The sequence below is a fragment of the Ovis aries genome, chromosome 8 (assembly GCF_016772045.2).
Source record: "Ovis aries strain OAR_USU_Benz2616 breed Rambouillet chromosome 8, ARS-UI_Ramb_v3.0, whole genome shotgun sequence".
Taxonomy (NCBI): domain Eukaryota; kingdom Metazoa; phylum Chordata; class Mammalia; order Artiodactyla; family Bovidae; genus Ovis; species Ovis aries.
Window position 1 is genome coordinate 90,833,998 of NC_056061.1, and position 19,309 is coordinate 90,853,306.

Below are 19,309 nucleotides of genomic sequence, written 5' to 3' on the forward strand. Positions count from 1 at the left end.
TATCTTCATCTTCATGCTGACTGTTGGCCCTAACACCTTCTCAGAAAATCTACATCGAGCTGCTGGGGACTGGCCAGCCACCTGGGCTCCACAAACTCATCCATTTCCTACGTTACTAGGAAACCAACCATGACAGACACTGATGGGGGCTTAGGTGCAGTACCTTATACCCAGAAATCTGAAAATAGATCATGAATGTCATCAAAGTTATGAAAACTATGAGTTAACCTGACAGGTGGGGGATCCCAGGAGGTGAGGGGGTCCTGGCAGGTTGGGGGATGCAGTGGGTGGGGGGTCCTGAGAGGTGATGAGGGGTCCTGGGAAGTGGGGGTTCCTAGAAGGTCCTGAGAGGTGGGGGGTCCTGGGAGGTGGAGGGTCCTGGCAGGTGGAGGGATGCAGTGGGTGGGGGGGTCCTGAGAGGTGGTAGGGGTCCTGTGAAGTGGGGGTCCTGGGAGGTGGGGGTCCTAGGAGGTGGCGGTCCTAGGGGGTGGGAAGGGTCCTGGTCAGTGGGGAGGGTCCTGGCAGGTGGGGGGTCCTGGGAGGTGGGGGGTCCTGGCAGGTGGGGGGTCCTGGCAGGTGGGGGTCCTGGCAGGTGAGGGGTTCTGGGAGGTGGAGGGTTCAGGCAGGTGGGGGGTGCCCTAGGAGGTAGAGGATCCTGGCAGATGAGGGGTCCTGGGAGGTAGGAGGTCCTGGCAGCCAGGGGTATTGGCAGGTGGGGGTCCTAGGGGTTGGGGGTTCCCAGGAGGTGGGGAGAGTGAGGAGAAGGACGCCGACCCATACAGGGTTCGGATGTCACAGACGGAGGACAGGAGGAGATGCCTCATCTCCAGGAAAAGCCCTTGAGAGCAGTGTGGGCAGACGCCATCCTGCGCTGGTAGAAGCCGGTCAGTGAGATGCCAAGTGGCACCACGAAAGCAGCCTGGAGACAGCACGGCGGGGGGCGGGCAGGCGGGGAAGTGGGTGTGAGTCTGGCGGGCTGCTGGCCCGGCTGCAGACGCCCGGGGCGAGGCTGTGCTGGGGGCGGGGGCGGGGTCAGGCCCGCGGGCACCGCTTGAAAGGCCTGCTGCCATCAGAAGTTTCCAGCGTCTGGGGTGAAGCCCTGGCAGGGTCTTTGCAGTGGACAACTCAGTGGCGCCTAGAAGCAGGCCGCTGGGGAAGCGGGAGGCCGGGAGACCCTTCTCAGGAGCTCGGCTTGTTCAGGGCAGGGCGCTGGGCTCCTGGGGCTGCGAATGGCGGGCGTGAGAGGAGACGCCAGGGCTGGCAGGACACGGTGGGGAAAGGAAGCAGCAGGCGTGCTCTTCCCACAGCGGGTCCGAGGCCGGGAAGAGGGGCTGGATGGGGATGGTCTCCCGCGTTAGCAAGCACGGGCGGAGCCCACCCAGCCGGCACAGAGCCCGCGGCCCCCGCAGCCGCGGGCGGGCCCCACTCACCGTCCCCGTCGATGTCCGCGGAGCAGGCGTCGCCCTCCCCGTTGCTGTCCGTGTCGATCTGTGCCGGGTTGTGCACGTAGGGGCAGTTGTCGCATCGGTCCCCAACCTCGTCTTTGTCGTAGTCGAACTGGCGGGGGTTGAAGAGAAGCTGGCAGTTGTCCTAGAAAAAAGTCGAGGGAAGAATTCCAGAAACAGCGTAGAGACGCTTGCTGGGTTACTCATAACAGGACTCGGCACTTACAAGTCGTGTATTTAAAGCAGATCAAGATAACCAGGGTAGAAATACAGCCAGGAAGCTCTACCTACAATTTCTTGACATCAAGTCATTTCATAATTATTTACACAGTCTCTCCCTATGAAAAATTTTGAGACTGTCTGTGGTAAAGGTGATGATATAGTATACACACCACGGTGAGGACAGACACACAGATGGTGACGATAGACACGTCAATGCTGAGGGAATGAAGGATCCAAAGAGTTAATGCATCAGTGGAAGTGAGCCTGCAAACAAAACTTAGCTGCTCGGTGTCTGCTGAGTCATGTATGGATACGTTAGATCACACATGTCTGCACGGAGATCCAACCAGTCCATGCTAAAGGAAGTCAGCCCTGAATAGTCACTAGAAGGACTGATGTTAAAGCTGAAGCTCCAGTCCTTTGGCCACCTGATGTGACTCACTGGAAAAGACCCTGATGCTGGGAAAGATTGAAGGCAGGAGGAGAAGGGGACGGCAGAGGATGAGATGGTTAGATGGCATCACCGACTCAAGGGACATGAGTTTGAGCAAGCTCCAGGGGTTGGTGATGGACAGGGAGGCCTGTGTGCTGCAGTCCATGGGGTCGCAGAGTTGGACATGGCTGAGCAACTGAACAAGATTCTGCTATCAAGGCAGTGAGTGGCAGCATCTCTCCTTGAAGAGACAGCCCTGCATCACTGGCACCCCGCCCCCCCAGAAGGACGAACTATTGAAAACATTCTACGTAGAGCAGCCCACGTGGCTGCACACCGGGCTGGCTAACGTGCAGGGGAAGCCACAGCGTTCTCCCGGTGACTCTCAGCCTCGCTGGGGAGAGGAGTCCCTGCGCTGCACAGTGACCTTTCCGAAGGAAGCGCTGCCTCCCACCCCAGGCGCTCCGGAGCGCGAACAGCCCCGGGCGCTCCTGAGTGCTGCGCCCCGCCCCGGGTGCTCCTGGTGCAAGGAAGGCCTTGGGCCCTCGGGGGCAGTGGGGTGGGGGGAGGGGGTGGGAACGGGCCCGGGCGCTCCTGAGCGCTGCGCCCCCCACCATGGGCACTCCCGGTGCGAGGAAGGCCCTGGGCGCTCCAGGGAGGGGAACGGCCCCAGGCCGCTCCGGAGTGCGAGGAGCGCCCTGGGCACGGGAGCCGCCCACCTTCTCGTCCGTGACGCCGTCGTTGTCGTCATCGTCGTCACAGGCGTCCCCAATGCCGTCCTTGTCGAAGTCTTCCTGCCCCGAGTTGGGCAGGAGGGGGCAGTTGTCCTGTGAGAGGAGGGAGCAGACGTTATGGAAACATCCCCGAGCCCCCTGTCCTCAGGAGGAAGCGGGGAGGGCGCAGCTGGTGGAGCTCGAGGAAGCCCCACCGCGGAGACCTCATGGCCAGGCCGGGCTCTGCGTGCCCCCGGGGACTGCCTGAGGCACCGCCCGTGAGGGGAGAAAGGAAGGCTGTGTCTGGAGCCCGGGATCCCCGTGAAGAGCCCACGACCGTGGGAACCGGAAAGAAAGAAAACAGGGGACCGGGCCCCACCCGGCTCCTCCCCCAAAGCTCCGTGCACCAGTGACGACCTCTGACCGGCCAAGGGGCTGCCCAGGGTCATTCTGCTACAGGGGTGTGCCAGGAGCCGAGGGCCAGCACCACCCATCGCCCCCATTCACTAACTTCAGCCCTCTCTGATTTCGGTCAATAAACGTGTCCTCTACCAATTCCAACAATGAGCTACTTCTCCAGAACGACCCCTGGAATTTGCAGAAAGCCCGGGGGCAGATGCGGTGGGTGGCCTGGTGTTTCCCTCCCCCATCCCCGCCGGCGTCCCAGGCAGGCACGCGGCTGTGGGGCACCCGCACCTTGATGCAGTGGTAGGTGGCGTTGGTGGCGCACACCAGGTTCTTGTTGGGCCAGCCGTCCAGGTCTGAGTCCTCCCCGCAGATGAGCCCGTCGCCCGCGTAGCCCGTCTGGCACTCACACTTGTACATGGGGTCGCTGAAGTGGCCCAGGTAGATGCACTCGGCGTGCCGGTGGCAGCTGTGCGTCTTGTCCTTGCAGGGGTTCTCAGGTTCACACACCTGGGGAGGCGAGGGCACAGGCTGACCCCGACCCTGACGGGGGGAGCTGGGAGCCCAGGTCCGTCCAGACCCCCAGGGCTGCGCTCCCCGGAAGGGCCTGAGCACTCGGTGGGGCCAGAGCAGGGGCACAGCCCGGCCCAGCCTCGGCGACGCCAGGGGCCACGGCAAGGCCGCAGCTCTTCACCCGGGCCTCCGGACGCTGTGCGGACACTCAGCCCCTCAGGGCCCTGCTCCCCGAAGAGCAAGCGGTCCCTCCACACACCGCACGCCCCGGCGGTCCTCGCGCCTATAAGACAACGGCTCACCTGCTTCTCGGTCCTGGCCGCCTCCAGGCCGACGCCAAAGGGCTGGTTCCCCTTGTAGCGTGGCGGGCAGGGCAGGCAGTGGTAGCCGGGGTTGGTGTTGACACAGCGGTGCGCCCTGCTGGTTGCGAAGCACACGTCCGTGACCACGGCACACTGCGGGACCAACAGGGCGGACGTGAGCCCGGGCCCGGCCTCCGCAGGCCGCCCCGCAGCCTGGGGAGGGGCACCCACCTCGTCCAGGTCCTCGCAGTGGGTGCCGTTGCCCAGGAAGCCCACCGGGCAGGAGCCGCAGGACCAGGAGCCGTCGGGGAAGCTGCTACACTCGGCTCCAGGGAAGCAGGGGTTGGACAGGCAGCCGTCTGCAGGGAGGGAGGAGACAGCGAAGCTCGCGGCTGCCCACAGGCGACACCTCGCCCAGGAGCAGCACCCAGCGGCGGCCTCAGAGGTGCCTGCGGCAGAAGCGTCCAGGCCCGCAGCAGGTGCCTGATGGCCAAGAGGCAGAGGGCCAAGGAGCCACGCCACACACCCACTTGATGGGCACTCCCACCTGACAGGCACACCCATCTGCTGGGCGTCCTGGCTGGGGTGGAGTGCCTGCACACCCACCTGCCGGGCACACCCACGTGCCAGGGGGCTCCCCACCCCGCACACCCACCTACGGGGCAGCTCTTCCTGTTGCACATCTGCTGCTCCTTGACGTCCCCTACGCAGTCCTTGCCCCCGTGCTGGGGCTCGGGGCTGTTGCAGACGCGCGTCCGCTCACGAATCCCTCCGGCACAGGTGACGGTGCAGGCCGACCACGGGGACCAGGGGCTCCACCGGCCGTCCACTGGGGGCGGGAGGACAGCGAGGTCACGCGGGGACGGGATCTGCGCTGGGACGCAGCTGGGTCTCTGAAGGGAGACACCAGCCAGACAAGGGGCTCCCGGCTTCCGGCCAGCTCAGGCCCGCGTCCTGTGGAGCGCTGGCCCAGGGCCGGGCCGCGCCGTGCGCACTCACCCGGGCAGGGCGGGCCCTGGCAGGCCGCGGTCTCCCGGCCGCTCCCCTTGCAGCCCCGGCCCCCCATCTGCGGCACCGGCGAGTTGCAGAGGCGGATGCGGGTGACGTTGCCGACGCCGCAGGTCACCGAGCAGGAGGACCACGGCGACCAGTGGCTCCAGCCGCCGTCCTGCCGGACTGGCGCAGAGGGGGCAAGCACATTGGGGCTCAGAGGGCTCAGCAGAGAGCAGGCCAAGCCCTCCCAGGAGTTTCCCACCGACCAGGCAGGGAAGAGCCCCAGCGGCAGGAGGCCCGGACCGGGGGGAGGGCCCCCGGGACCCCCGGGCGGGCCTGACACTCACTGCGGTGGTCGCACTTGCCCAGGCTGCAGGCCCGCGTCTGGATGGACGGCCCCAGGCAGGTGTTGCTGGTGACGTCACAGGAGCGTCCCCGCTGCTGGGTGCCCGACCCGCAGGTGGCCGAGCACTCCGTCCACTCCGCCCACGGGGACCAGCCTTCCTCGCCGTCTGCACGGGGACACCGCTGCCCGTCAAACCCCAGGGGCCCGCCTCACGGGAGGCCAGCCCTGGAGTCTGAGCAGACTCCCTGGGTGGACGAAGGAGGTGAGCAGACACGTCTGCCCCGGGGTCAGAGCGTGGGAGCGGACCCCAAGAAAAGGAAGGGTGTGCACAAGGAGCTTGCCCGGACGCCCAGTGACCCCTGGCAGGAAGGGGTCCGTGGGAGACCCTGACGGCTACTCCAAGAAGACACCTACCCTGCCGCAGAGCTGTCACTGGGGCCCCCAGGACGTGAGCTATTTCCACTCTAACCGCTGTTTGCTGGCTTACATACAGTAATGAAAGTTCAATTTGGGGTTGAAATGACAGGACGCTAAAATTAGTTCCAAATACTCTAAAAAGGAACAAGTCGGATAAAAAGGAAATTTCCTGCCAAGAAGCACCCAGGGCCTGCCATGCGCTTCGTACACGTTGGGCTGCACTTTCATCGTGAAACTCACCCTGGGCCACGGGCATCATCACCCTGAAGCCCAGAAACACTACATTTTCATGGAGATGCAGAGCCCAGCCCCCGCCCAGGCCAGCAACCCGCAGACCTCCAGACCAGGACATGCAGAGCACTCTCAGAGAAAGCAACCAGTCGAGTCAGCACCGCTGTTGATAGGGGAGGGGGCAGGGAACCGCTGTGAAGGAGCTGGGGGCGGGGCTGGGGGCCAAAGGCAGGGGGGCCAGCTGATGGTGGGGCCCCAGGCTGTCGGGGAGCCGCGAGCATCTGGGGGCTTCCAGAGGACCTGGAGGCCCCGCTGACGTGAGGCTCCGGGAGCCCTGGCCCCGAGGACCGCAGCCCAAGCCCCAGGCTTCCCGCGGGACCAGCAGGCACAGGACGCTCATGGACACGGCTGAGCCTGGAGCCCCGAGGCTGCCGCCCGCCCGCCCGCCGGGCACTCACCGTGGACGCAGGACGGGCAGCACTCGCCCTCCACGAACCAAGGGTCTGCACACGTCGCGGGTGGGCAGCTGATTTGGTGGCAAACAGTCTTAAATTTCTACGAGGAAAAGCGGTGTTTGCGTCACATCAGTTCAGAAACAGAAACGCTGAGCAAGGGCCGCAGCGGAAGGATCTGGAGGGTCCGCTTGTTACACAGACGCGGGGACATTTCGCCCCTCAGCAGAAGCAGCTCCCTGGACCGTGCCCCCCTGGGCCCCCCCCCACGGAGCACCAAGCCCAGGGCCCTCCACGGCCAGCAGCGGGACAGGTGGGACGGGCGACGTCCAGTGTCCAGGCTGCCCGGGGAGACCGAGTGGGTGGACAAGGAAACCCATCGGCCTGCCGTGCTGTGGGCACTGACTCCCCCCCGGGGGTCTGTGCCGAACCCGAGGCCCTCGCAGGACCGAGCGGCATCGGACACGGGAGGGGCACCTGCCGGCCCCGCCCCCTGCCCCCACCACTGGGCGACCCTGGCTCTTGGTGCAGAACCGCGGGCTGGCTCCTCCTCCAGGGGGGCCTCCATCCGCACAGCCCCCGCAGGCAGCGGGGCTAGCAGGGGCCCCATGCAGTCGGGGCTCAGAGCGTCCAGGCCGGGGCTGCCCCAGGGGCCGCGCGGCCGGCTCACCCTGCAGGTACACTTGGTGCAGCTGTCCACCACCCAGGTCTCGTTCTCGGCAAAGAACCGGCCATCCTGCCAGCAGGCGGACATGTTCCTGGTCTTGGGGGGCCCGCCGATGAGCTCCCAGAGAAACTGGTTGTCGTTTGACTGGAAGGTGGAGGAAAGGACGTCAGTGCGGACCGGCGGGGCTGTGCAGCCTTCACCCTCAGCCACCGCCCACACCAAACTCCATCTTCAAATAGATTGCCCTCTGAATCTGGGCTTCCTGTTTCCTGGGAAATGAACCTCCTTGAGTTCAAGGCTTCGCAGAGGAGGCCGTGCAGCCCGAGAGCACGTTTTCTACCAGAGTCCTCTACTCACTAACCAGATACCTGGGGCTCTGTCCAGGGAGCTGGCTGGTTACTTCTGGTTAGCCAAGGCTAGTGGTGGTTAGTAAACGTTAGTGATGGTTACTCATGGTTACACATGGTTAGTGGTGGTTAGTCATGGTTTGTGGAGGTTAGCTGTGGTTAGTGCTGGTTACTCATTGTTAGTGGAGATTAGTTGTAGTTAATGGAAGTTAGTATAGTTAGTGGAAGTTAGTAAAGGTTAGTTGGATCAGTGAAGGTTAGTAGAGGCTAGTCATAGTTGTGGTTAGTGGTTACTCATGGTGAATGGTGGCTAGTTGTGGTTAGTGGTGGTTACTCGTGGTTAGGGGAGGTTGTCATGGTTGTGAAATTGCTCAGTCATGTCCAACTCTTTGCGATCCCGTCAACTGTAGCCTACCAGGCTCTTCCATGAGATTTTCCAGGCAGAATACTGGAGTGGGTTGCCATTTCCTTCTCCAGGAGATCTTTCTGACCCAGGGGTTGAACCCGGGTCTCCCCCATTGAGTCATAGTTGTGGTTAGTGGTTACTCATGGTGAGTGGTGGCTAGTTGTGGTTATTCATGGTTAGTCTTGGTTGGTGGTGGTTAGTAAACGTTAGTGATGGTTACACATGGTTAGAGGTGGTTAGTCATGGTTTGTGAAGGTTAGCTGTGGTTAGTGGTAGTTACTCATGGTTAGTGATTTGTTGTAGTTAGTGGAAGTTTGTAAAGGTTTATTGGATTAGTGGTGGTTAGCAGAGGTTACTCAGAGTTAGTTGTGGTTAGTGGTTACTCATGGTGAGTGGTGGCTAGTTGTGGTTAGGTCAGTAGTGGTTAGTTGTTAGTGGAGGTTGTCATGGTTAGTGGAGATTATTTGTGATTAGTGGTGGTTACTCATGGTTAGCAGAGATTTGTCATCGTTAGTCTTGGTTAGTGGTGGTTGGTCATGGGGCAGTTACTCATGGTTAGTGGTGGTTAGTTGTGGTTTGTGGTGGTTACTAGTGGTTAGTGTGGTTAGTCATGGTTAGTGGAGGTTATTTGTGGTTAATGGTGGTTACTCATGGTTAGTCTTGGTTAGTGGTGGTTAGTCATAGTGGCAGTTACTCGTGGTTAGTGGTGGTTAGTTGTGGTTTGTGGTGGTTACTAATGATTAGTGGTGGTCACTCATGGTTAGCAGAGATTAGTCATGGTTAGTCTTGGTTGGTGGTGGTTAGTAAACGTTAGCGATGGTTACACATGGTTAGTGGTGGTCACTCATGGTTACCAGAGATCAGTCATGGCTAGTTGTGGTTAGTGGAGGTTAGCTGTGGTTAGTGGAAGTTACCCGTGATTGCTGGTGGTTAGGCCTGGTCAGAGGGGGCGTCGCTGGCTAGGCACCCACCACTTTGCGCAGGCTCTCGTGGAGCTGGTTCACGATGACGTGCAGCCCCGAGAGCTCTCGGATCATGCTGCCCAGCTCCTCACAGGAGTGCTCGCACACCTCGGGGCCCTTCTCTGCACTCGGGCCCACGTGCTCCATGGTGACCATGGGGCTCAGGTGCAGCGTCTCCGTGTTCTCACTGATGGCGTTGGCTTCAGCTGCAGGAAGGATGTGGGACAGTCACAGCCTGGCTGGCACGACGGGGTGCTGCTCAGAGCGCTCGTGCTATGTGGCTCCCAGGAGCCAGAGAACTGGCAGCTGCTCCCACCTCAGCCCTGCTCCCACCGCAGCCCTGCTCCCACCACAGGACTCCGCCGCTCACAGCACCATGGGGACCAGGCCTCAGATGCTGCCATCCACAGAGCAGAAGTTCAGCTCAGGTGAAAATGCAGAAGCATCAGAGAAACACATCTGCCTCATGTCCAGACTGGTTAGAGGCACCAGCCTCCTGTTTTTCTTCTTTTTATATAAATATTTATATAACTTATTATCTAAAATAAATTCCTTATTTTTGTCGCAAACCCCAAATCTGTTTCTGATCCTATAATTTCTATACATTCTGACAACCCCTCTCAACTCCTCAATTAATCCATTGTTTTCATCCTGAACCACTTCTTTTGGCTACTTGTTCTGCATTAAGGTAATTTTTTTTTCTTGCTAAATGAATGATTTTGTCAATTCTCTGCTTGCCTCGGAAGCCCCCTGAAGCGCAGAACCCGGACTAGGGACTCGGAACCCACTGCTCAGAGATGGTACAGGCCTCGGAAGTCCCCAAACACGGGACACACAGCTACACCGCTAACGACAAAAGTGATTTGGGGAAGTCCTGAACCAGGCGCAGCCTCCCCGTGGAGCCAGCCGCCTGGGACATAGCCGCCAAGGCCAGGCCGTGTCTCCACAGTGGTGCTCATGTCTTGTCTGAGACATCCCATGACTGAGTCACGACTTGTCAGTGTTACAATTCTGTCAGACATTCTATGATTGGGTGTTTATTACGTGGCTGTAAATCCTCATTGCCACTCACACGGATCTTGAGAGCCTCTCTCAGACTCACCGGACCTAAAGCCACATGCGTGTGTGCTGTCGCCCTGCTGCTGCTGCTGCTGCTGAGTTGCGTCAGTCGTGTCCAACTCTGTGTGACCCCATAGACAGCAGCCCACCAGGCTCCCCCGCCCCTGGGGTTCTCCAGGCAAGAACACTGGAGTGGGTTGCCATTTCCTTGTCCAATGCATGAGAGTGAAAAGTGACAGTGAAGTCACTCAGTCGTGTCCGAATCTTTGTGACCCCATGGACTCCAGCTTACCAGGCTCCTCCATCCATGGGATTTTCCAGGCAAGAGTACCAGAGTGGGGTGCCATTTCCTTCTCCAGAAAGCCGCATAGAACCATAAGCATATTAATCACTAGTTGTACATAGAAGAATAAAAATAGGCCAACAAACGTGCCCAAAGGCCCCAGGACCAGCTCACGGAAGACGAGCAGAGTCCTTGCTCAGGAGAGGACGCCGCGGCCGACAGCACGAGGGGCTGGGACTGGGGTGAGGGCCGTGCCTACCCCCACCCCCTGCCCCCTTGCTGAAAGTCAATGCTCCCTTTCCTTCCCTCCGTCACCCAGACATGGCCGGCACACCAGGCGACTGCCCCCAAGGATGCCCGGCTCAGATCAGAGGCAAGGCTCCCTCCGTCTGCGTCCTGGGACCACCATCTCTTCCCGTGTCCTCTAGGATGTCAGTTCACTCTGTCTTAGCTTTTTCAGAACTTTTGCTTTTTTATGACCACCCCTCAGAAAGACTGTGACCTAATCCAGAGGGACCTCGATCCGCGTTTCAGCCGGAGCGGGCAGTACCAGTGGGAGGTCGCGGCCACAGCGCTCGGGGAGTTTGGGGGCTGAGAGCAAGAACCCCTGCCGGGTGCACAAGCTGCCAAGCATCACGACTGAAACCCTTTCCGTCCTTGCGCTCAACTGACCAGCAGCTGAAAGATGCCCCGATTGAAAGGCAGACGGCCGTGGACAGAAAGACTCATACGTCAGAGCTGCACACACACCGAGATGCCAGTGATCAGGTCTTGGGCTCTGAATCCTCAGCCCTGAGTTCCCACTCTGGGGTCAAGGGCTGGGTCGCAAAGCTATGTTACAGACATCAAAGCCATATCCTTCCACGTGGATCCATAAACTGACAATTTATATTTGTGTACAGTTAATGTAAAGAAGCCTTTTAACAAAGTGAATCAGAAGATGGGGTCTTGGGCAGATGAGAGCCTCCTCTGTGGGGCTCAGCCCAGGTGGGGGGCAGTTAACAGGCCCTGTCGGTCTCCACCCTCTTTATTCGTAAAATGAGGAAAGCGGAGCCCAACTCAGGGGGTTTTGAAGATGAATTGATACATTGCATTCAAAAAGCCCAGCATAGTGACCCTCAAATATCAAATACTCAAGACAGGTTGACAAATTATGGTTGGATATAAATTCAAAACGTAATTAACAGACAATGTGGGATTGCGTCAAAGGTTCAAGTGGCCCATTTTCATAATAAGGTGGTATCACCAGCTGTGACTAGTATAACACTTCCCAGAAACCAAGCTTGACAAAGAGTTGTGGAGTCATCTTATGAAGAAGATCTTCATACATCAGTATGGTAAAATGCCAGGGACGTTTTGGCATGTAAAATGGATTATACTGAATTATTGAAATGCATGCACAGTTAATCCTTCAAGCAAGGTACTGTTTTCAGATGTCAACACATCCGAGTTGACCAGCCACCTGGGCAAGGCCAGGATGGCACCATATTCCAACACATTCCCTTACCTTCCACGGCCCTCCCCACAGGAGGAGGACCCACCACAGCAGGACCCAGGCACCTACCTCCCTGGCTCTGCTGACAGCCTTTCTTGCTCAGAAGATCCTCCACAGAGTTTTCAAAGACTAGGTAGACGTTCTGCAGCAGACCCTGAGGTGTGACAAGGAGAGAAACCCAAGTGGGTGAGCAGCAGACATCTGAGGGCACACTAGGCGGTAGAGATGCAAGATGCAATTTAAAGCAGCGAGAATGTTTCCTTCTGTGCTCTTATTCTCAGCAGGTCTGAAATCTCGTTAATGGATTATCTGTGTATGTTACTTCAAAGCTTCGTCTGAGGCCAGACGCAGATGTGGGTTTGACTCAAGAAGGGAGAGCATTTGAGAGAAGGGGCTTGATAGGGATGGTGGAGACAGGCTTAGGGAACAGACCATGGAGGCCACACTCTCGGCTGGGGACCTTGAGGGTGACCAGCACTCCCACACGTGGCCGTGGGTCGCAGCAACATGCACTGCTCTGACTGTCCATGAAACAGACCTCATCTATGAGAGCAGGCGGTCCACCCCAAGACAGTGAGGGTCTCATCCCACTGGGCTGAGGGCTTCCTGATGACCGCCAGAGACCACACGGGGCATGTCTAGCCCTCTTACTGAAATAGCTGAGTCTGAACATACATTTATTTCCAAAACGCACACACACCTGGAGGAGAACAGTCGCTAACCCCCTGCTGCAGTTTCTAAACACTCACATTTAGAAAAAACCCTCTTGCAAACATATTTTACCTGAGATGAACATGAAACCACTCCCTCATAAACCAACAGCCCTTTCCTTAGGAAACATGGTTAATTTTCTGTCCTGCCAGCCTGTCATGTCAGGACTGAACTGGAATCTGGGGACCCTGGGAGATAGCTGAACGGATTCAATGTCTTGATGATCAAATCAGTGTTCAGTCAGGAGATCAGTGACTATTTGTGCAGCTGAGAAAGGTGCCTGTGTCCGCTGCTCTGTTGGTTCCTGGGTCAGAGTGTGTGTGTGCCCGGGAGAGTGCCTGTGTGCGTGTGTGCAGTGTGTGCGTGTCTGTGCAGTGTGTCCATGTGTGCAGTGTGCCCGTGCGCGTGTGTATAGCATGTGCGTGCGTGTGCAGTGTGTGCGCACGTGTGCAGTGTGTCCATGTGTGCAGTGTGTCCATGTGTGCAGTGTGTCCATGCGTGCAGTGTGCCCGTGCGCATGTGTATAGTATGTGCGTGTGTGTGCAGTGTGCGCACGTGTGCAGTGTGTCCATGTGTGCAGTGTGTGCGTGTGTGTGCAGTGTGCCCATGCGCATGTGTATAGCATGTGTGTGTGTGCAGTGTGTGCACGTGTGTGTGTGCGCACGTGTGCAGTGTCCATGCGTGCAGTGTGCCCGTGCGCGTGTGTATAGCATGTGCGTGCGTGTGTAGTGTGTGGTGTGTGCACGTGTGCACATGTGTACAGTGTGTGCACGTGCCAGCCGGTGTGCGTGGGTGCTCCTTGCGCGCACGCCTGCCCGTGTGCACCCCTCAGGATCCCGCCCCTCCCCAGCCAGGTCGGGCGGGAGTGTTCGCGGGACCTACCCGGAAGTGGCTCTCGCGCGCCGCGCCCTTGGCCACGTACATCCGGCTCCTCTCGGTCTGCAGATGCTCGTAGAAGGGCTCGTCCAGCGCGAAGCTGTCCATCAGGTCGCAGCCCACGTACAGGCTGTAGGTCTCTCCCGTCACCTGCACGGTGACATTCTTCCACTGGGAGTCAGCCAGGCCCACGTCCTCCAGGGAGATGACATGCTGCGTGCCGTCCACCCAGTAGGTGAGGTCCAGGGTGTCTGCGGGGCCGTTGGACACGATCTCGAACTGCCTGTGCGCGGCGCCCGGGCCCTCCAGCGCCAGCAGGGTGCCCCGGGACCGGCGGTCCTGCTTCAGGCTGGCCGTCAGGAAGAAGCCCTCCTTGCGCCGCATGGCCTCGGCGATCCGGCCCAGGTGCTCCGCGCTCACCGGCGGGATGTAGTCAAAGCGGACGAAGCGGTAGGCGGGCGTGTGGGGGTCTGGGCCCCGGAACTGCTTGGCCCCGATGGTCTTGCGGTTGATGTTGCTGAGGCTGAAGAGGTCGAAGGCCGTGTCCTCGTCCTGGTCTCCCGCTGCTCGGGGGAGCAGGGCACGGAGGTCAGGGGCGCGGGGGCACAGGGCCCTCCTCTCGGGCGCCACGCGGGCTGGCACGCGGCCCCTGCGAGGCCGGAGAGCCCGTCCCTCCTTCCTGTCCTGGTCGCTGCCTGACCCGCCCCCCGGCCGCAGCCGGCCGCAGTCCCGGCTCTCTGTGCAGACCAGCGGACGAGCCTTCACGGAGAAAGGAAGTGGGGGCCGGTTCCCACTCTCCACCTCCCTGACAAGGACCGTGCTGCCGTCTCTGCTCCCCACCTGAGCTGGGCTCAGGGGAGACCCTCCGTCTCCCACTCGAGTGCCCAGGAAAGCCGCCGGCAGGTGCGCCACTGCAGAGCGGCTGCCTTCGATGTCGCTTTCCTCGAGACATAATATGAGCTGAACTCCTCCCGTGGGGACCCTGTATTTCTCAGAAATACATCCTGCCTCTCAGGGCTCACACTGCAGGAGAGCGTCTGAGAGACATGAGCCTCAAGACCACAAACGCGTGGTTTTAATGCACCGTCCAAATACTGGAAAGAGGTCGTCTGCCTTCACCAACATCGTAACACTTTAAATCATTCAAAATAATTTTCTGAACAGAAAGTCTAAACAAAGCATAACTTTTATCTAATACTTGGCAAATTGAACCATTAGAGTACACGGTGCTGTTGACAGAAGTGTTCATCTTACTACCTGCAATACAGCTATTTGGCCATATGTCAAAAATGCTTAAAATCATTAAAGACTTTGACTCTGCAATTTTACTCTGGTAAGTTATCCTAAATATGTAATCACAAATGCAAGGATATATGTATTCACAACAGTATTCCCTGTGGTGTCATTTATAGTCATGAAAATGTGTAATGTAGATGGGAATGGCCTAAAAATACAGAGGGCTACCTTCTAATGGAATATTACAGTCATTAAAAATCGTGTTGTAAGAAAATAAACACATGAAAAAATATTTAGATATGTTTTTAAGTGCAAAAATGTGGGAAGGATAGAAGCTGTAAAACACCAAATACTTCAGGGTGTTGTAAATGTCACAGAAAAACGGCAGCAACTCCCTGCAGGGCCGGTGTTTCAGGGTCTGCACTTCTAAAACGAGCCACAGGTTTGATCCCTGGTTGGGGAACTGACATCCCACATGCCTTGTGGCACAACCAAATAAACAGTTCTGTTTTGTTTTTTAATCCAATTTTAAAAAGAAAGAAAGAAGACAAAGCGTGCCCAGCAAAAGGCTGCATCTGTGGGTGGGAGGGTATTTCTCTCTAACACCTCAGTTTTCCAAAAACAAATTTCCCATTGTAGGGACTCAAAGTGAGTGAAGGTTTATTTTAAACTAAGTTAAGGTCCCAAGGGGTGAGGTGCTCCAGCCAGGCCTCCGCTTTATCCACCCTTATGCAGCAGGTGAACCTCGTCCTGGGGGCCCAGATCACCCAGGGGCATCCACACTCACCCTGAGTACTGGACCAGGTCACTCAGGGGCGTCCACACTCACCCTGAGCGCTGGACCAGGTCACCCAGGGGCGTCCACACTCATCCTGAGCGCTGGACCAGGTCACCCAGGGGCGTCCACACTCACCCTGAGCGCTGGACCAGGTCACCTAGGGGCGTCCTCACTCACCCTGAGCGCTGGACCAGAACACCCGGGGGTCCACACTCACCTTGAGCGCTGGACCAGGCCCACAGGGCCAGCAGCAGCAGTGGCCGCAGCATTCTGTGTCTTCCCAGCCAAACCCCTGCAGATAAATCAGACCCTGTTACTTAAGAAAACATAACCACAGCTTCTAATTTGGATTGGAAGTTTTACTCATATGATCATTTAAAAACAGTTTGTGTATAAAAATAAAAAAATGGATTTGTGGGCAAAGCTAGATAGAAAATATGCTTTTCAAATGAGTTTTTCTAACTAAAGTTGGTGTTCATTGGACTAGCATTTGTCAATAAGCACTGTACTAATGATGTCCTAAGCATTCATAGTATTTAATCCTCATAATGACCTAGGAGACAGATATGATCATTATCATGGCCATTTTGCAGATGGGTAAGTAGAGGCTCAAACATGTGAAGCGCTTGCCCAGGGCCAGAACATAAACCCAGGAAGTTCGAATATAGAAAAATATCAGCCTGGGGAAAATAGCCTACAAAGATATTTTGCATAAATAGCCAAAAAAAAGTTGCACCTGATTTAATTAAAGAGAATAAATGGTAACTATGTATGAGTTAGAAGTAAACCTAGTTTGCTGGATCATAACTGCTAAGAAAATAGCCTTCTACTTAGTAATCATTTTTGCTTTGCTTTTCTATTTTCTTGAGGCCTGTTTTTCCATTCTTCAGGATTCTCAGTTGGCAGGCTCAGCAGACACTGGCCCAGAAGTCAGAGCCTGGCCGGGAGCCCGCTCCAGGGTTAACCCCTGCTCAGCATCCCCGCGTCTGGGCCTCAGCCTCCTCGCCTCCCCTGAGCACGGGCTTCAGGGCCCTTCCAGCAACACTCTGCGTTCCGCAGAGGTGCAGCCCATCTGAGACCCCTACCCTCCTTGTTTAGGGCTTCAAGGGTCCTGAGCTTCTTAGTGAGAAAGAAATCCCTGGAGGAGCCTCTCCAGAAGGAGCGGCTTTCCCCAGAGGGGGACCGTCGCCTGCGGAGCGGGCTCCAAGCAGGACTCTCCCGTCCCGCAGGCTGCAGACACCTGCCTTCACAGCAAGCGCAGGGCTTGGCTGTGCTCCGCCTGCACCCCTCAGGCGTTGGGCGGGCCCCGCGGGCAAGGCTCCCGCGGAGCTGCGGGGCCGGCATCACCGCGCTGGCTGGGGAAGCGTCCCTGAGTCCTCCGGTCTCAGGCGCCCCTCCTGTGGAATGAGGACCGGGCGTTTAAACCAGCCACTCACAGGGTGAGTGTGGGAAATGAGCCGCCGAGCAAGTCAGTGTTTGTAAAGACTTCTGAAGCAGCCCAGTAGGAGAGACGGAAAGGCTGCCGTTAGCAGGACTCTTCCGAGGACTGCGTCCCGCGGTGAGCCCTCCTCGGGGACTCAGCACTGCCACTCCGTGAGTCCCGCGCACGCGATCTCAGCGCAAGCGGGGGCGGGCGGGCCCTCCGTCCCGCACAGGCAGACCGCGGGACCACCGCTCCGGCAGCAAGCTCCGTCGGAACTACAGCGTCCCACGTCCCGAGGGCTCAGCTCTCCGTCAGCCCCGAGGACGCACACGGAGCTCTGTCAGGAACAAAAGCAAACCCTCTGGCGCTGAGACAGACGTCTGCCCCACGGGCCGGGGGCCCATCCCGCCTCGGGGGTCGCCCGGCAGAAAAGAAACCACCAGGGGCGCAGCGGGGGCTCCAGCCTCTCTCGCCCGGTGTTGTTAAAAGGCAACACATACGCTATCGTACGACACGCTGTAGGGACACACGCGCCCACGCTGCACACCTCGCTTCACACAGGGCTATGGTTATAGTCGGAATGTCGTTACACCTAATTACATTAGAACTTTCACGAAGATCTGCAAAGACCTTTACAATTCTTATATCAGCAATCAGCGCAAACTACTGAGAAATACGACCTTCCAATGGTCAAGAACGAGGTGATTCAACAGAGCCCCTCACTGTCCTCAGCCTCCCCTTGCGAAGAAGCCTGACCGCCCCCCCCCCACTCCCCTTCACAGAAGTTAGGCTAATTTGCCAATTCCCGCTGCCTTTTCATCTGCAAATTATCCCCCAAACTTGTCAGAGCAGCTGGAGTCCCTGGGCAGTCAGGGCAGTCTTCACTGACTTATTAAACACCATTCATTAAAAACTTTCAGAAACACTTTTCAGCTATGAAAACTGTTTAGCATGCGTCTTTATAACTCATCTTCATTTTTTCACATCCTCAGGAACAACTTCTAGTTTCTTCCTCACGACCGCCCCCCAGTAACAGACTTTATGGAAGCATCCTATTCAGTGGCTGAAACGGAAGCCTCTGCCCAGGATTCCAGGCAGGTACCTTCACGAAAGCCCCAGGGGTCCTCAGGCGATGGGCAATCCGGGCAGGATCACAGCATCCTTCGTGCAGAAAAGATGCCAAAGGGAGCTCACCTGCCCCCGTTCTGCCACTGAGCAGCAGGAGGCCGAGGTGAAGACCTGTTTCTGCTTAGGTACCAACAGGCAAGCTCCCTCCCTACTTCAAAACTAGTTTGCACTTTCTCCTTCTCCCCTCTGATAATAAATTAAAAAAAAAAAAAAGACTTTTCTGAAAAGTTAAACTACAGCGCAATGATTTGGTCAATGGAGAAGCCGCTCTTACCTGGCGTGGAAACCCTGCAGGAATGACTGGCTCAGAGCCGGGAGGGGGTCGGCGAGGGATGAAGGGCTGCAGGAGGAGACCCAACCCCGCTCTGCAGAGGAGCTGGGCTTGGATCCGCGGCGGGCCGCGGCCGCGCCTTATATGCGCGGAGTCCGCGCGGCCGGCAGTCAGATGCACGCGGAAGCGCTGGACTCGTTCCGCGGCGGGATGACATAATGCCTCCTCTGATCCCGCATTTGCTGGGGCACCTGGCGCCGGTCCGGTCCGGCCCCCTCCGCCCCCACCCGTGCGGCCCGCCCCTGCTCTGGCCGCAGCTGGGGGATCACGGGGGAGGGGCCGCAGGAGCCGGGGAAGACGGACTTTTCCTGCCTTCTCTCAGGAAATACAATGCTATAAATAAAACCAGCAAGATTGGCTGGAGCGCTCCTTCTTGCTGAAGAGAGAAAATGCAAGTTCCAGGCTTCCAATCTGGTTCGCATTACCCAAAGTGAGCACGGTCTCTCTCAACCGAGGAAAAGGCCATCATCAGAAAGCAAAAGAACCGGTGGGTGGAAAGGGTCAGTATATGCATTGACGAAGCTGTACGGATGAATTCATGTATCATGTGCAGAAAGTGTGATATTTAATCTAAAGGGGCGTCAGTGTATCAGTTGGATGACTGAGAAACAGGATCCGGTGAATTTATTTTCATCCAAATCTTGCTTCATGCCCAGCCTGGACCCCACAGGGTGGCCGCTCCCTGGGGACACTCCGCGTGGGACCGAGAACCTCCCGCAGACTTTCCCGGTAGCGGGAACAACCTGTAATTAGCTTCCACAGCCTCACTTAGCGACAGCCCCGGGGGTGGATTACACAGGGGGAAGCCTCTGGAAGTAAGAATAGCAGGCGGCAGTGGGCCCCCTGCCCCTCACCAGAGTGCACACGTCCCCCAGGCAGGCTGGACCATAGGCAGAGGAGAGAGTGGACGGTGGGGGAGGATGAGGCATCCCCAAATGCCAGGCTGTGCCTTGCACAGAGGAATGGTCCCCTGCACAGGCTGGCAGATGGCACCCAAGGCGCCGGGCCATGGTGGGCAGAGCCGTGGACAAGTGAAGTCTCAACTGAAAGGCGTTAGAAGGGGTTTGCTGTGAGCCACCTTGGAATCTGAGCAGTAACGTTGCCGAGGAACCTGCTTCTCCACTTGGATCCTTGC

At 57.8% G+C, this 19,309-nt stretch overlaps 1 protein-coding gene across 2 annotated transcripts in view; it reads right to left on the reverse strand.

Moving 5' to 3' along the window:
• THBS2 (thrombospondin 2) overlaps positions 1 to 18,231 on the reverse strand; it is a 28,585-nt gene extending 10,354 nt beyond the window's left edge. For both annotated transcript variants that reach the window (XM_027972683.3, XM_060419354.1), the window contains exons 1-15: positions 18,118 to 18,231; positions 15,510 to 15,584; positions 13,285 to 13,841; positions 11,761 to 11,845; positions 8,864 to 9,060; positions 7,143 to 7,283; positions 6,479 to 6,575; positions 5,374 to 5,538; positions 5,033 to 5,209; positions 4,689 to 4,862; positions 4,265 to 4,392; positions 4,034 to 4,186; positions 3,510 to 3,728; positions 2,820 to 2,927; positions 1,431 to 1,590 (exon numbers count right to left, since the gene is read on the reverse strand). In XM_027972683.3, coding sequence (XP_027828484.1) covers positions 1,431 to 1,590; positions 2,820 to 2,927; positions 3,510 to 3,728; positions 4,034 to 4,186; positions 4,265 to 4,392; positions 4,689 to 4,862; positions 5,033 to 5,209; positions 5,374 to 5,538; positions 6,479 to 6,575; positions 7,143 to 7,283; positions 8,864 to 9,060; positions 11,761 to 11,845; positions 13,285 to 13,841; positions 15,510 to 15,561 — 2,413 coding nt within the window. In that variant the 5' untranslated portion in view covers positions 15,562 to 15,584; positions 18,118 to 18,231. The remainder of the gene's footprint in view (positions 1 to 1,430; positions 1,591 to 2,819; positions 2,928 to 3,509; positions 3,729 to 4,033; positions 4,187 to 4,264; positions 4,393 to 4,688; positions 4,863 to 5,032; positions 5,210 to 5,373; positions 5,539 to 6,478; positions 6,576 to 7,142; positions 7,284 to 8,863; positions 9,061 to 11,760; positions 11,846 to 13,284; positions 13,842 to 15,509; positions 15,585 to 18,117) is intronic.
• Positions 18,232 to 19,309: the final 1,078 nt, after the last annotated feature.